At 36.5% G+C, this 13989-nt stretch overlaps 1 protein-coding gene and 1 pseudogene across 14 annotated transcripts; one reads left to right on the top strand and one right to left on the bottom strand.

Annotated features, from left to right (window-relative positions):
- The first annotated feature begins 574 nt into the window (after positions 1-574).
- On the top strand, positions 575-9578 carry LOC137740347 (uncharacterized). Of its 14 annotated transcripts, XM_088700341.1 has the most exons (16): positions 575-1278; positions 1518-1562; positions 1660-1879; positions 2769-2832; positions 3048-3184; positions 3348-3471; positions 3615-3687; positions 4643-4837; positions 5461-5539; positions 5647-5721; positions 5789-5869; positions 6064-6162; positions 7356-8217; positions 8402-8516; positions 8791-8887; positions 9038-9392. In XM_088700341.1, exons 3-7 carry the CDS (start codon positions 1831-1833, stop codon positions 3622-3624), a joined length of 384 nt encoding a protein of 127 aa, XP_088556467.1. In that variant the 5' UTR covers positions 575-1278; positions 1518-1562; positions 1660-1830; the 3' UTR covers positions 3625-3687; positions 4643-4837; positions 5461-5539; positions 5647-5721; positions 5789-5869; positions 6064-6162; positions 7356-8217; positions 8402-8516; positions 8791-8887; positions 9038-9392. The 14 variants fall into 14 exon arrangements, with proteins under 14 accessions (XP_088556467.1, XP_068336312.1, XP_068336309.1 ...); XM_068480211.2 differs by lacking the exon at positions 9038-9392 and adding an exon at positions 9516-9578 and having other exon boundaries at positions 7381-8516; XM_068480208.2 differs by having other exon boundaries at positions 6064-8516.
- A 582-nt stretch (positions 9579-10160) lies between these two features.
- LOC137740717 (G-type lectin S-receptor-like serine/threonine-protein kinase At2g19130 pseudogene) lies at positions 10161-12856 on the bottom strand (annotated as a pseudogene).
- Between the last annotated feature and the right edge of the window lie 1133 nt (positions 12857-13989).

Below are 13989 nucleotides of genomic sequence, written 5' to 3'. Positions count from 1 at the left end.
GCGGCTAACAAGTTGCAGCTACAATAAGCTAATTGGACATAAGAGTGATAACTTAGGTCCATGAAGTCAGCCCAACTACATTCCTTACTGCGCAACTAGAATGAGTCATGTAATCCTACAACCAGTTGCCAAAACCCATATGTTAACCAACCCAAAACGGAAAACAAATAAACCAAGGGAAAACTGAAGGATACGTCCGAAGTGTCAACGATGTCGGGCGGAAGCGATGATAGATGTTCACTAACGTTGTTGTTAATGTCGTCCATATTCGTAAGTTGGTATGTTATCGAAATTTAGTAGATATTATTGATATAACATTCATATTTGACACAAATACTTCAATATAGCATTTGATATTCGATCGTGATATCGTTATTCATGATGTTCAAGTTGTACCGGGTATCATAATAATAAGTCAGAGCTTGTTTGAAAGTACTTTTAAAATAACCAAAAGTGCTTTTGGGGAAAATATTTTTTGCAACCAATTATCTATTCTAAAACTAGGGAGCAATTGACTGTTCATTGGGCTACAGTCAATTGTTTGCCTCTCGATTTCACGCTATTTACAACAAAAACCATCAGATCTGGGCTGGGTTGGAAAGGTAATTCCCAAAAGTTAGGGGGTAATTTTGTCCGTAGGATTGAGCCGAATTTCACTTTATTTACAAAATTGCCACCGCCTTTTCTTTCCCTCTTTCTCTCTCCCTGCTCTCTCGATAACCATCCATCAAATCCCCCGTTCTTCCCTTTTCTCACTCTGTAACCCTAGCACCGTTTCTCTCTCATTTCTCTCAAATTCGAGACTTCTCTCTCCATTCTCTCAACCTAGCCCCAGCGCTGCTCACCCCATTCCTCTTCATAATCTCAGTTAAATCCATCGTCATGGGACCTTCTTCCTCAGACCTTCATGTGTACGTTACCTTTTCATCTAAATTAGGATCAGGGTTCTGAAATTAATTTCCCCCCAATTTTCCCTCTCTCTTTGCAATGGAAGAACATCCATCGTCTTCCTCATCTTCTTCTTCTGCTGCTGCTTCGACCAGTAAGAATACTTCAGGCGGTGCTGCTGTTGCTGCCACTGCCGCTATGACGTTTGAGAGCTTCGCAGCCTGCACTCCTGAGGCCGGCTACCAGAGAGAAGGACACATGAGAGGAGAGAAAGAGAGAAAGAGAGAGAGAGCGCACAGAGACAGGAAGGCCTGAGATTGAGGACAAAGGCCATGGTTGCACAGAATGACTGAGATTTGAAGCCCATGACAGCCTTAGCTGATTGAAAAGGTGAGGAGTCGTTTTCAAATCTTTTGTGCTTTAGGATTAGGTTTACAAACTCTATTCATATCATGCAGCTTTAGATTCGAAATTGTGATTTTGTTCAGCAAGAATTCTAGGGTTTGTGACGTTTGTGAGGTTTATACATTTTAAATCTCCTTTTGTCTTCAAATTCTCTCTAATTTATTGCTATGTGATGTAACTCTTATTCTGTATATTTTACTGATCAATTGAACATGCAAAGGTAGTGATTGAAGCCTTTTGTTGCTGAGAATCTATTAGATCGTTTAGAGGTAAAAACCCAGCTTTTTTTTAAAATTTAATTTTTCTTCTTCGTTTAAATCTATTAGTTCTACTTAAGGAATGAATTATGATCAGAATTTGTTTCAGGGAATGGGAGAGCGAAATTCGAGAGAGAATGTCGAAATCGGCTAAGATCGAAGATAAAGACGGAGATTTTGACGGGTCTGCTCGGCTGCTGATACTGACAACATGTAAATCAGAGCTGGTGAGAATGGTGGCAGAGAAGCTCAGCTCGACCCAGAGTTAGGTTTCTGAAAAATGAGAAAGGTTTCTGTAACATGCTCTTCATCTTCCTCTTCATCTTCTGGTATGCATCTTTCCCTCCGACTTTGCAAATATTTTTGTTTAAATGCTAATTGTTTGCTTAGTTTGTTGGGATCTTTTTATATTATTTTGATATGGGTTGTTGATTTTTCTTTTCTTGCATTTTAGTTTGATTATATTGTGAATCAATGAGTATTTTCCATTGGGACTGTAAGAAAAAAGAGTAATTTAATTCTCAGTACCCAGATTCTGATTAGTTGCTTCTAATTTGTCATAAAATTTTTAGGTGTTTTGTGTTCGACATATAAAGTAATAAATGTCTGTTGATACCTAAAAAGAAGATGAATGTAAAAGAATAGAATCTCTAGAGGGTTGCTTTAGGACCAACTGATGAAAAGGACCAGAGAAAAGGTTGTCAGATACACTCTTGGTCATGCATCTGTGATGTTGTAAGAGCTCTAAGACTATCGCTGTAACATGGAGAAAGGGATGTATGGGTATGGGTAGGGGATGAAAAACCTTTTCATTTTCCATTTGCTTCCTGAAAACCAAGGGATTTCTGCGACTGCAGAGAGAGATGGGGGTGTCCTTTAGGTGCCTTTAATTGTCACTTTTGTGATTTGTCCACCCTTGATTGTTGTGTGATTCATTCTCATGAGCGTTCTATGCACAAGGTTTCATGTTATTCCTTCCTTTTAATTTTGATATTATTGTGCTTAATTTCTGTTTTATTTTATTGGGTGATTAGATTACAATTTACAATCCCCAATTTTTTATTTTTACTTTTTATGCCTCACTGCTATTGCTTTTATTGTGTCGTATAGAGTAAAGACTTTTTTAAATGTTATTACCACTGTGGTTTCTATGTGTTCGATACTGATATTGGTCTTTCCCACATGCGCTCTTTTCACAAGGTTTCATATTTTTCACAGGACCCGCTCACCCTATGGGCACCCGCGCCGGTGGGCTTGGCCCTTCCATCTCCTCCAACCGCAGGTGCATATATGTATATATATCTGTCAAATCTACTTATTTGCATATGTGTCTTTGTAGGGTTTGTTCCTGATCAGTTTTCCATCATTTTTAACAATCTATGCACTTATATTGCTTTGGATTAGGATTTCAAATTGAGGTTTTTAATACGTTTGTTTTGGAATTTTTGAGATTGTTGGAAATTTTAGGGTTTGATGATTTTTATTTCAAATATTCAGTTTTAAGAAGCATATTAACAATGCACAAGGAGGAGCCAAGGCAAGTGTAGCCACTGTAAACACGAAGGATTCCAATATTGCTTCTGCGCAACACGACGTTGTACAAAATGGAGCCCGTGTACATCCCCAATTACATGGTACAGATTTCTAAGTATCAATTCTCTTTTAGTCTAGAAAATGTATGTGTTTGAAGGAGTTCGGGAATATTAGATAATTGTGTTCTTTTTTAACATCTGAGTTGCCCATTTTGTTTGATTTTCATTTCTTGGCAATGTTTTTCCTTCTACTGATTTAATGTAGGAGGTTCTGATACGCCCATTGCAAGCACGCTTCCCGGACAGCTGAAGCTTCAGCCTTTCAGAAAAGCTCCCGAACTTTTCCAAAGGCTCCGACTTCTCAGAGAAGCTCCGGAACTGTTCCAAAGGTTCCAAAGGCTCTGACTTCTCAAGAACACCACCTCTCTTTCATCAACAAAGCTTGATAATTTGTTTTATTTATTTTTTTTGGAAAAATTCCCGATTTTGATTTTTTTCAATTTTTTTTTTGTTTTGTTTTTGTTAATTGCAGCTGCCAGTAGCAATTTTCCCAGTACACATGCCCTTGATACAGCTCACGCTACTGTTCCCTGTACCGCTACAAGGTATGCATGCTGATTTGTCCATATTCTTATTTATTTTATTTTGTAATATTTAGCAAAATCAAAAATTTGATCACCTTTTTTTGATTTTGGGTTTGGTGGGTTTGATGCGTACTGATAAATTTATTTGGTTTTGGTTGATCTGAAATTGGTGATTGCATAACACGTTGGAATGTGAATTTTCATGCGTTTTGTAATTCTGAGTCTGTGTTTGGATGCTGTAATATGTTGGATTACCTAGATACTGGCCTTCCATGACTCCCTTGATTTATGCATGATGGAACTAAGTTACTTTAGAATAGATAATTTTTCTGGTCTTCTTACTTTTGTTGGAATGTTGTTAATGTAATTTGTTAATTTTGGATATTTGTTTGTCATGGGTTCTGTAGAATTAGACTCCAATTGTGTCCTCTGGTTTTCTGATTTTTTTTCTCAATTAGGATTAGTTCTTACCAATTTCCTATGAGATTTGTGCATGTTTGTTTGTTAATGCTCATTGCTCGGTGAGGGTTTCAGGGATGGGAGGTCATAGAGATAGATAGAGGGAGACAGAAAGGGAGAAGGAGAGGGAGATGGATAGAGAGGGAGACAGACAGAGAAAGAGTGATAGAGAGAGAGGGAGAAGGAGGAGTGAGGATCTCATCACCATTGCTGCAGATCCTCGATTTCATGAGTGGGAGAGGGGGGACAGTCAGAGAAAAGCACGGGGGCCATCGGGATTTGAGGGAGAGGGGTAGGGATCGTGGCTAGGGGTTTGGGTTTATCCTATCTCTCTCATCGCTTTCAGAATTCTATATATATATATATATATATATATGCCAATGGAAGTTAATAATTTTATTGTTCTCTGGGGTTGGTCTTGTTCATGAATAAAGTACTGTGTTTTCGCTGTATTTTGGTTTCAAGAAGTTGATGGTTTTGGGTTATGTTCTTTTTTCCCTTTTTTCTCAATTCTCAGTGAGTGGCACTTTTTCTCAATGGAAGATGATAGTTCAAATGTGTCAATGGTTCTGGAAATACGATTACAAGTTTACGTACATTCAGTCTACCAACAGCATTTCTATGCACACAACTCAAGACACATGGATATGTTCCAATCTCAGCGACAAGCACTACTATGAGGCCACTACCATATGCGAATATCTTCATACATGTCGGTTCCCTTTCTCACCCTCTTCATGTTTTATCCAATATTATGTTTTTTATCTGATTTCATGTGTTTTCTTGACGCTTTTCCATTCTTTGATATGGGTAATTTGTTGTTATGTTTTCATGATCTGGGTCTTTTTTCAATTTGCATTTTGGTTGTCCAAGATTTCTAAGTTTTTTTATTTATAAAAATATAAGAACAAATTAAACTGAACATCAAGGAGTTTATTATGATCAACTTTTTGAAGTGTCGGTAACACTTCACTTTAGGAATATGTAAAACTACCAATCATTGTTTGATAATTCCTCATGTAATGAACGACTTGGACTTTACCATAAATTAATTTAATTTCTATTACAGCAAATCTGGTCATTTTCTATGTAAGTTTCCCTTCATGGTTCAGTTCTGGCATTCCCCTCAAAACATCATTTGTGTCATTTCCTCTTTTTCTGTGTTCAGCTTACATACCTTACATATATATTGGAGACTACAACGACAAAAGATGTCAGTTGAATGTATATAAAAGCCAAGCTGCTTATCTTATCGACCTCATTCACTCATGTGTCCCTCTGTTCATTCATGATTGTTTTAAATTTATTCAGGTTAAATGTGTTTTATTCATGCAGTTACGTCTAAAATAGTTGATTCCCGCCGCAACACACGGGCATATTTTCTATATAGACTAAGATTTGGTAATATATGGAGGTGAGATGAGCTATTTCATTCCGAACTAAGACCTAAGAATCTTCACAATTCTTATCCTTTAAATTTTGCATTTTTTTAAAATATTTATTAATTTTTTGGTGATGCAGGTAGATGAACATGTTCGAAGGGAAATCATGAGCCATAGATCACTGAAGCATCCGAATATCATTCGATCCAAAGAGGTTAGTGATCATAAACTATTTTCATTTTGTATTTTTTTTAAATATTTATTTATTTTTGGTGATGCAGATGCAGATGGATGAACATGTTCAAAGGGAAATCACAAACCATAAATCACTGAAGAATCCGAATATCATTCGACTCAAAGAGGTCAGTGATCACTATTCAATCCTTTTTTAGGTTTCAAACGATACTATTAAATGGTTTTCAACATTGGATTTAATAAACCTCTAATACAGGTTTAGAGTTTTGGTTTGGCTTTGATGTTTTCCACCATCACAGATTTTCCCTGATTCTTTCTATTTTTATTATACTTATAAATGAAATTGTTCCCTGGATTGCAGTTACTTTTCAACATCCGACAACACTGATATAGCATTTGATGTACACTTCACTTTTGAAACCCAATCGGAATTATGTTCCGGTCAATATTGAGGATCCAGGTAGTTCTAGGTCTCTCTTTTCTCTCTTTCCCCCTCCCTATATGTAGTTTAATCTAATTGAACAGCTCTATTTATTTAAGATTTAGTTGCGTTCGTCATTACTGAAATTTGTTGCAAGAAGTTGGGGGATGAATTTGGTTTCGGGGGAATGTTATCCTTTTTTATTCTTATACTGCACAGAAAAAAAAAAAAAAAAAGCAATGCATTGGGTGCAAGTATGTGGTTTTTATCATTTATTTCTGTAGTTTGAAAGTCAATTGTGTTTTTGTTACCGCATCATATAATTATTCAAAATGCCCTTTTTAGCATTTCAATACCATTTGCACGTCATTGTTAGCACTTCGAATACCTTATCCCCAATTTCAAGATCATGCAAAACAATGTGACATTGCCTCTCTGTTTATCTTAACATTGCCTCTCTGTTTTTGGTATCTTTGTTTATCTCTCTGACAGACGGGTGCATGGTTGTCACATAATCACATTACGTGTTTCTTTATCAAACTGTATACGATTTCTGATTCTTTCACGTATCAGACAATATAACGAACTTGAACTCAAAGAAGACAATAAATGTCAGGCAGCTATGTACAGGTGACATACAAGCATCTGTATTTCATTCGAAAATCAGGTGAAATACAGGTGTTTTTATCTACAAAAAATTCGGATATGGTGTCCTAATAACTTTCTCATGCTATTCTATTTGATTCTTTAATAAAAGTTTTGTAGTTTTTAGATTTGGTGGATCTTAGTAAATTAGGTAGTAAAAAGTACTCTTTTGCTTATTCTCAATGTAGTCAAATTTTCTCAAGACAATTTGAGCGGGGAAAAACAATGTCAAACATATGTCGTATATATAAACATTTCTTTTGGTTGTGAAGATACACTATGGAGTGTGCATATTTGAATTGTCAGTTTCCTCAAGTGTATTCAATCTCCCATTTCATTATATAGACCTCACGTGGTACTTAATTGTTCTCCACTAAGATGCATGCTTCAGTACAATCGAATGAAAAAAAAAAAAAAAGACCATTGCAATGTTGGTATTTCGTATATCTTATTTATAACTATGTTTTCTATTGCAAATTATTGCCATAACAATTTATATACGTGAGGTCCATGTGGCTATTATGCGTGCATTATTTTCTTCTAAGTGAGGATACGGGAAGTTTTCCTCATTATGCTCCTATGCCCAGTTGGTCGGGTGTTTATGACTTGCAGTGAGCTCAGGGACACAGATTGGTTAGTTCATCCATGATGCTGAGTCCTATCTTGAATGGTATCTTGGCCGCCGCGTTTTAGATGCTTCGGTCCGTGATTGAAGTGTTATTTGTAGTTTTTTCTTCTTTTCAGAATTCATAATGTTTGCAACTATAAAAAACAATATACTTTTATACCTCTGTTTCTCTTTTCTTTGTTTTCATGAGAAAGTAATTGTCATTGGCAGCACTATAAAAAACAATCTCTCTGCATTACTATCTGCTTCATACATAATTACATGATTTTAGGTTTAATATCTAGCTTTTTAGTTGTAGATTACTTATATGGGTCTTTAACTGCAATATCAAATTTCTTACTTTTTTCATGTTTTTACTTTTGACTTGCTGATATCTATTTTAGAATGTGGAATTATATCTAATATTTGTTTATTTTCTGACTGTCTTAATGCCTCACTGTCTGTAGATTTTAAATTTTGGTAAGAACCATGAAAATGATTGAAAAGCATGATGTTGTTTTCGAAATATATATTAGCGTCCCCTTCTCACCCAACTGCGAAAATCAGGTGGCTTGACTTGAGGTGTTTTCAGATATTGTAATTGAATGAACAATTAGGTTACACTTTAACAAAAATGTGTAAAAAGGGTTGATAACCGCATTTTTAAGAGAGAAGTACTATTTTGTCTAACCCTTTTGAGTTCCCATATATCTTCATTGTTTCATTTATACATCTGTTGGAGGATTGGAGGGGATTGGGAGGCAGATGAGTGAGACTTCTGATGGTTACACAGAAATAAATGGTCTCTCACATCTTGAACCAGATTATTATTGGTTTGGCAGGTATGAATGATTCTAGCCTTTTTTTTAGAGGAACTATGCTTTCCATTTCAAACAGAATATTCTGTTATTAGAAGCAATTACATAGAGTTTGGCCAACTAAAATGGCTGGACAGAAAAAATGGTCCTAATTGTTCACTCTCTAATGATGTTGGCAAGTAACGTTGATTGTTCTAAACGCTGGCAGTGCTTCTGTTTTCCACAATGTAAGCCTAAGATTATGCGATGGTGCTCAATTTGGATTTGTTGCATAGCTAGAAGGATTATCTTGCAGTAATTGTTGAAGACCGTTATATGCCAAGGTATTGATTCTTTCGAATCCCAGTTAAAAAAAAAGAAGTCAGATTTACATATATTTTGCATCATTATAATTAGTCTACTTGGGTTAGCTTAAGATTACAGAGAACAGCCTACTACATGAGGGAATAAATCTTTCTTATAGCATGCATATCCATATATAGCAAGCAAAGTTTCACTTGGTTCTTAGGCACTAGACCGTCTTTCCTTTAGCTTATAATTAGCTGTTCATGAATTCTTGGCATCTTATTTTATTCTTCTTATTGGGGTGTTTTACAGCACCGTATATTTTTTCAAGGAGCTTCCTCAGTTTGTTGTCAAGGCTGGTTCAATTTTAAGTAATATTTATGGTGTAGATTGGGAAAACAAACTTGAGGTATTAACTTTTCAGAGATAGTTTATGCTTGAAATTAGCCCTGTTTTTATATCTTCCAACATTTTGTTTTCTTGGAGTTACTGTGTGCTTGAAAACTTGCTGAAACAACAATGGAACAGTTATTTTGTTTTTTGTTAACTGCTGAAACAGGTGCTAGGCCTACAGGCCATATATTTTGCTACCTTAACTGCAGGATAAAATATGTCTGGACTGCATCTTGCTTTTGTTTCTTACGGAAATAGGCATCCTGCATTTTTTTTCTTTGAACATTAGTGCTTGAAAGCTTAGCTGCTGAAACAAAAACAGAACACTTTTAATGTTTTTTGTTAACTGCTGAAACAGGCCGTTGGCCTACAGGACATATATTTTGCCATCTTAACTTCAGAGGCAATATATGTGTGAACTGTATGTTGTTTCTGTTTCTTATGGAAACAGACAATTTTTTGCAATCACATCTTTTGTAATCAAGAACATTCTGTTAATTGTACAATGTCTTTTCATATCAGTTATGTTGAATGTATACAAAAATCAAGATGCTTATCTTACCGAATATTTTCACTCATCTATCCTTCTATTCATTCATGATTATGTTTAATTTATTCGGGTTAAATGTGTCTTATTCATGCAGTTAAAGCTGGTGCATTCAAGTCCCGCAGCAACGCGCGGGCATATTTTCTAGTTCTTACTAAAAATGCAAATAAATCTTAGAAAAAGACTTAAATTGCTTCCTGAAAGAAGAACATAATTGACGCTTCTTACAAAAATCACTTCAAGTGCTTTTGAAATCCAAAACCATTTGTTTTGAAGCGCTTTCAGCCATTATAAAAACACGTACAAACGAATCCTCAGTTTCACCCCGCTTGTACTGTACCTTAAATTTAACATTTCAACCGTGTGATTTTAACCAGCCGGCATCTAGAAACCCCTTAAATTAATCAAAGCCATTTCAACTTGTTGCCTCATGATTACCACTTGTGCAGCTTTCCAATCATTTTAAATGGCGTGGTGTAGTCATCGTTGCAGAGGATTCCGATGCTGTCGACGTTAAATATACACACACTCAACATTAGCTTTGTCAAAACTCTATAATTTCCAAAACAAGTTTGGTACACTGTCCTTTTCCGCAAATATAAAGTCCACTCCACGTTTGTTTTATCAGTTTTCCTTGCATAACACACTATTTCCCATCAAAATACAGTATTTCATAAAATTCATTCATTAGATTTTCCGGAATGCAAAATGTCTGCAGGAAAACAAAAGAGTACGCAGGAACTTTGGACCAAATAAGATTTTAATTGCTTTTTCTTTTCTTCGAACGATATTCTAATTTAATTAGTGCAAAGAAAGAGAATTATACAACAAGAAAAGTTAGAAACTTTGGATACTATTCCAACGATTTGTAGGTTGTAAAACAAAACTACATGGGAGAATGATACTGCAAATTAGTAGGTTTAAGCTCCAGAGATAGTAGTATTACTAGTTACTTGAGCCACGCCTTGAATCCGAAGCAGTGCTGGAAGAAATGTCAAGGTAATGTATGGACTCAAAATGACTCTTCGAAAAGCGGTCCATGAAGTGGGGGATGGGAGGCATGCCGAGATCTATAACTCCTTCCAAAGCTTGAACAACCTGCCCCATTGTTGGCCTATCCTTCTCGTCATCTTGAATGCACCAACAAGCTACTTTGCATGCTCTCATCACTTCTTCTTTGTTAGCATTGCCTTCTAACCTGCTGTCCAACAAGGTATCGACATCTTCTCCTTTCATTAATACATTTGCAACGCGAGTTGGGAAGTAGTTTTCCAACCCATCATCCAAAAGATCTCGGTTTCTCCTTCCTGATATGATCTCGAAAAATAACATTCCATAACTAAAGACATCGGCTTTTACTGTGATAGCTTCTCCTGATATCCATTCCGGAGCAATATACCCTCTTGTTCCTTGCATGGTTGTAATTATCCGGCTGAAGTCTCTGCTCATGAGCTTTGCTAGGCCAAAATCTGTTATCTTGGGGGCATATTCTGCATCCAACAAAATGTTTTCGGGTTTGATGTCGCAGTGTATGATGCATTCTCTGCAACTATCATGAAGATATGCAAGTCCTTTTGCAGTGCCAACTGCAATGTGATATCTAGTTTTCCAATCCAAGACGATGGGACTCTTTTGAAACAAAAGCGATTCTAGAGAACCATTTGGCATGTAATCATAAACCAACAATCTTTTTGAAGTTTCTGCACAAAATCCGCGGAGGCGAACAAGATTGATATGTTGGACTTTTCCAAGAGTCCTCACTTCTGTAAGAAATTGATTATCGGCTTGCTCTGGACAGTTAAGTCTCTTCACTGCGATGGCAGTAGAATTTTTCAGCGTCCCTCTGAAAACAGAACCAAAGCCTCCTTCCCCAAGTTTTTCAGTAAAGTTCTTGGTTGCGTTTCTTAGAATCCGGTACTTGAACATCATCAAAGAGCCTTCATCTGCCTCAGACCTTTCCCCAGAACCGGAACATTTATTTTTGGCAATTACCACAATAACTAGTAAAACACCAAGCAGACCTCCAAGTACTCCAGTGACAATCCAAGGGGTTTTATTCTCTTTCTTCGCCTTTGGAACTCGAAGATGCAACTCTTTGCCTACGTTCTCATCAGATGTAAGTTGTTTTACATCAAACAGATCTCCTTTCCAAACCAAACACGTACTGTCATAAGCAAAAGCTGTACACGAGCAATCATTCATGCACGTCAATCCACATTCATCAATGTTCTTGCCTGCCAAAGTCTCCGAATTCTCTGGAAAGCTTAAATCGGGGATCACCACAAACGTGTCATTTCCTCCACTACTGCATCCTAAAGGGGTTTTCCTCACACACCCTTCCCAGGAATCCACCAATTCCCAATCTTGTGGGGATCGAGGTTCAAACCCTTCCAAGCAAACACAAAGAGGCACTTGTTGCTGATTGCAAATGCTAGAAGCACCACAGAATCCATAGACCTCACATTGTTCGGAGGGTCGCAGCCAAAATGAAGTCCATTGATGGAAGTCCCTCCCCCACTTTGAGGCCCTTAACTGCCCGGAGATATCAAGCATGTACTTAACAAAGATGTCGGGGTAAACTGCATCATAAGAAAAATAACTCCCCAACTCATTGGAAACATAGCTGACATTCGTGATCAAATCATTCAACTGAATTTCCGGAACTTCCGTAAAAATCTTGCCTGTCCAAGGACCAGTTGTCCAATACATTCTAGTCCCATTATACATCAACAACAAACTCGTCCCGTTTTGTTCGAGCTCTAGAGAGAAAATCCCAGGTGCTGGGTTTTGTGAGCTTCTCCAGGAAATGAGGGTTAGCTTCTCATTGGTCAGCTTGTTGTATCCAAGCTTCCCGCCCGGCAGCCAAGTGTCCGTCGGGTGATCGAAACTCTGCCATATGACAGCAGACGAATTCAAAACATCTGTTATGACAAAGTTGCCACTGTCAAGAATTAATGCTGCTACTTGACTTGTAGAATTGGAAGCAATTGAGAGATCACGAGTTGTTGACCAAATGGCAGATTTGGACTGGTCGAAAAGTGCTAGGGTTCCGTTTGGGAAGAGTTGAAGGGATGATAAAAAAGGATCGGAAACAGGGTGGTTTCTGTTGGCCACCCAAACGACGGTTTCCTGTAGTTGTTTGTACCAGATGCCTATGTAGTAGTTGTGGGAGTTACCTGGAGTGAAGAAACCCAGCTCGAATATGCCGCGTGGTGATGAGGTGATTGTTTGTTTGCCGGAAATAGATTGTCCTTGGGAGATCATGTTGCTTGACGCCGCCGAGATATCGGCGGCTTTCAAGGTGCAGCATAACACAAGAACCACAACCGATGACTTGTAACTGAGTTTGTTTCTGCTGCTATTCATCATATCCATCTCTTCATAAAACTGCAACAACAGGTAGCTATATTTCCCTTCTTTTTTAAAAGTAGAACTCAGCTTACCCCTCTCTCTCTGAAACGTTCTCAGTGTATGTGTGTCTGTATTATATATTTACCAATGGAGAGGGGCTAAAACATGAGGAATGCTTTGCCCTTTAAGAAATGAGTAATGTTATTTATACGATGTTTTTATACTATATTTTTATACCATCTTAGGTATCATCTGATGTGGAAAGCTACATCATTTGAAAATTTTACAAAACCCAAGGAAAAAAATAAGAAAGACTTCTCGTATATCACAATCATCATTTAATTAACTAGTTTTTCTTAATTATTAGTTTATTAAATAATGAATTAAATTTAAAAATCTGATTAATTTAAATGATGTGACTGTTCACATCAAATGCCACCTAAGGTAGTATGAAAAATGTGATACAAAAACATGGTATGAATAACATTACCCTTAAGAAATAGGTTACTCCTCCAAATATTTTGTGACTAATTTACAAAATTTTATTTTTATAAACGAAATTATTCGTATTATATGAATTTATATCGTTGGATGATATATTTGCAAAATTAGTTAACAATAAGGTCCCTTAATCAATCAAGAATAAAAAATAAATAACAGTTGTAATTTTTTATTGATTTTGACTTATATGAATTTATATTGTTCGATGATATAAAACTATCATATTTTTCTTTTTATATTTCACATTTTTATATAATAATTTATAATATTAACAATTCTAATTCTGAGTACAAATTCTAGAAGGAATCTCCTTCTAGAATCAAACCACACATTCCTTCTAGAATCAAACCACACAAAGTGTTTTGGTAGGAATTGCTCAGAGCATATGACATGTACCGTGTTGCATTATGGACTAGTTACGAGGTCAACCGTTTTTCAAAGACAATGTTAGGCTACAGTCCTGGATGAAGGGTGGTGATTGATTCCCCCTCCCCATTCTTTTGACAATAACCATGGGAAGAAGACCCTGCAAAATTTCCTCAACAACCATTGCTAATTACTTGGTTCATGGTAGGAGACCAATTAATACTTGATTCACGGTAATAAGCCAATTAATACTTGTTAAAAAAAAAACAACCATTGCTAATTACTTGATTCACGGTAAGAGACCAATTAATACTTTAACGTTGAGTATCAGTTAATAAATTAGAAAAAGGGAA

This window comes from Pyrus communis, chromosome 9 (assembly GCF_041283825.1).
Source record: "Pyrus communis isolate YQ-2024b chromosome 9, ASM4128382v1, whole genome shotgun sequence".
Lineage (NCBI taxonomy): Eukaryota > Viridiplantae > Streptophyta > Magnoliopsida > Rosales > Rosaceae > Pyrus > Pyrus communis.
Note: the sequence above shows the minus strand (reverse complement) of the source record. Positions and strands in the feature narration are given on the sequence as shown.

Coding starts and splice junctions, on each gene's coding strand:
- LOC137740347 (XM_068480211.2), top strand. CDS start 1,831: ATGAGAAAGGTTTCTGTAACATGCTCTTCATCTTCCTCTTCATCTTCT. Junction 1,880..2,768: donor ATCTTCCTCTTCATCTTCTG/GTATGCATCTTT, acceptor TATTTTTCACAG/GACCCGCTCACCCTATGGGC. Junction 3,185..3,347: donor TGTACATCCCCAATTACATG/GTACAGATTTCT, acceptor GATTTAATGTAG/GAGGTTCTGATACGCCCATT.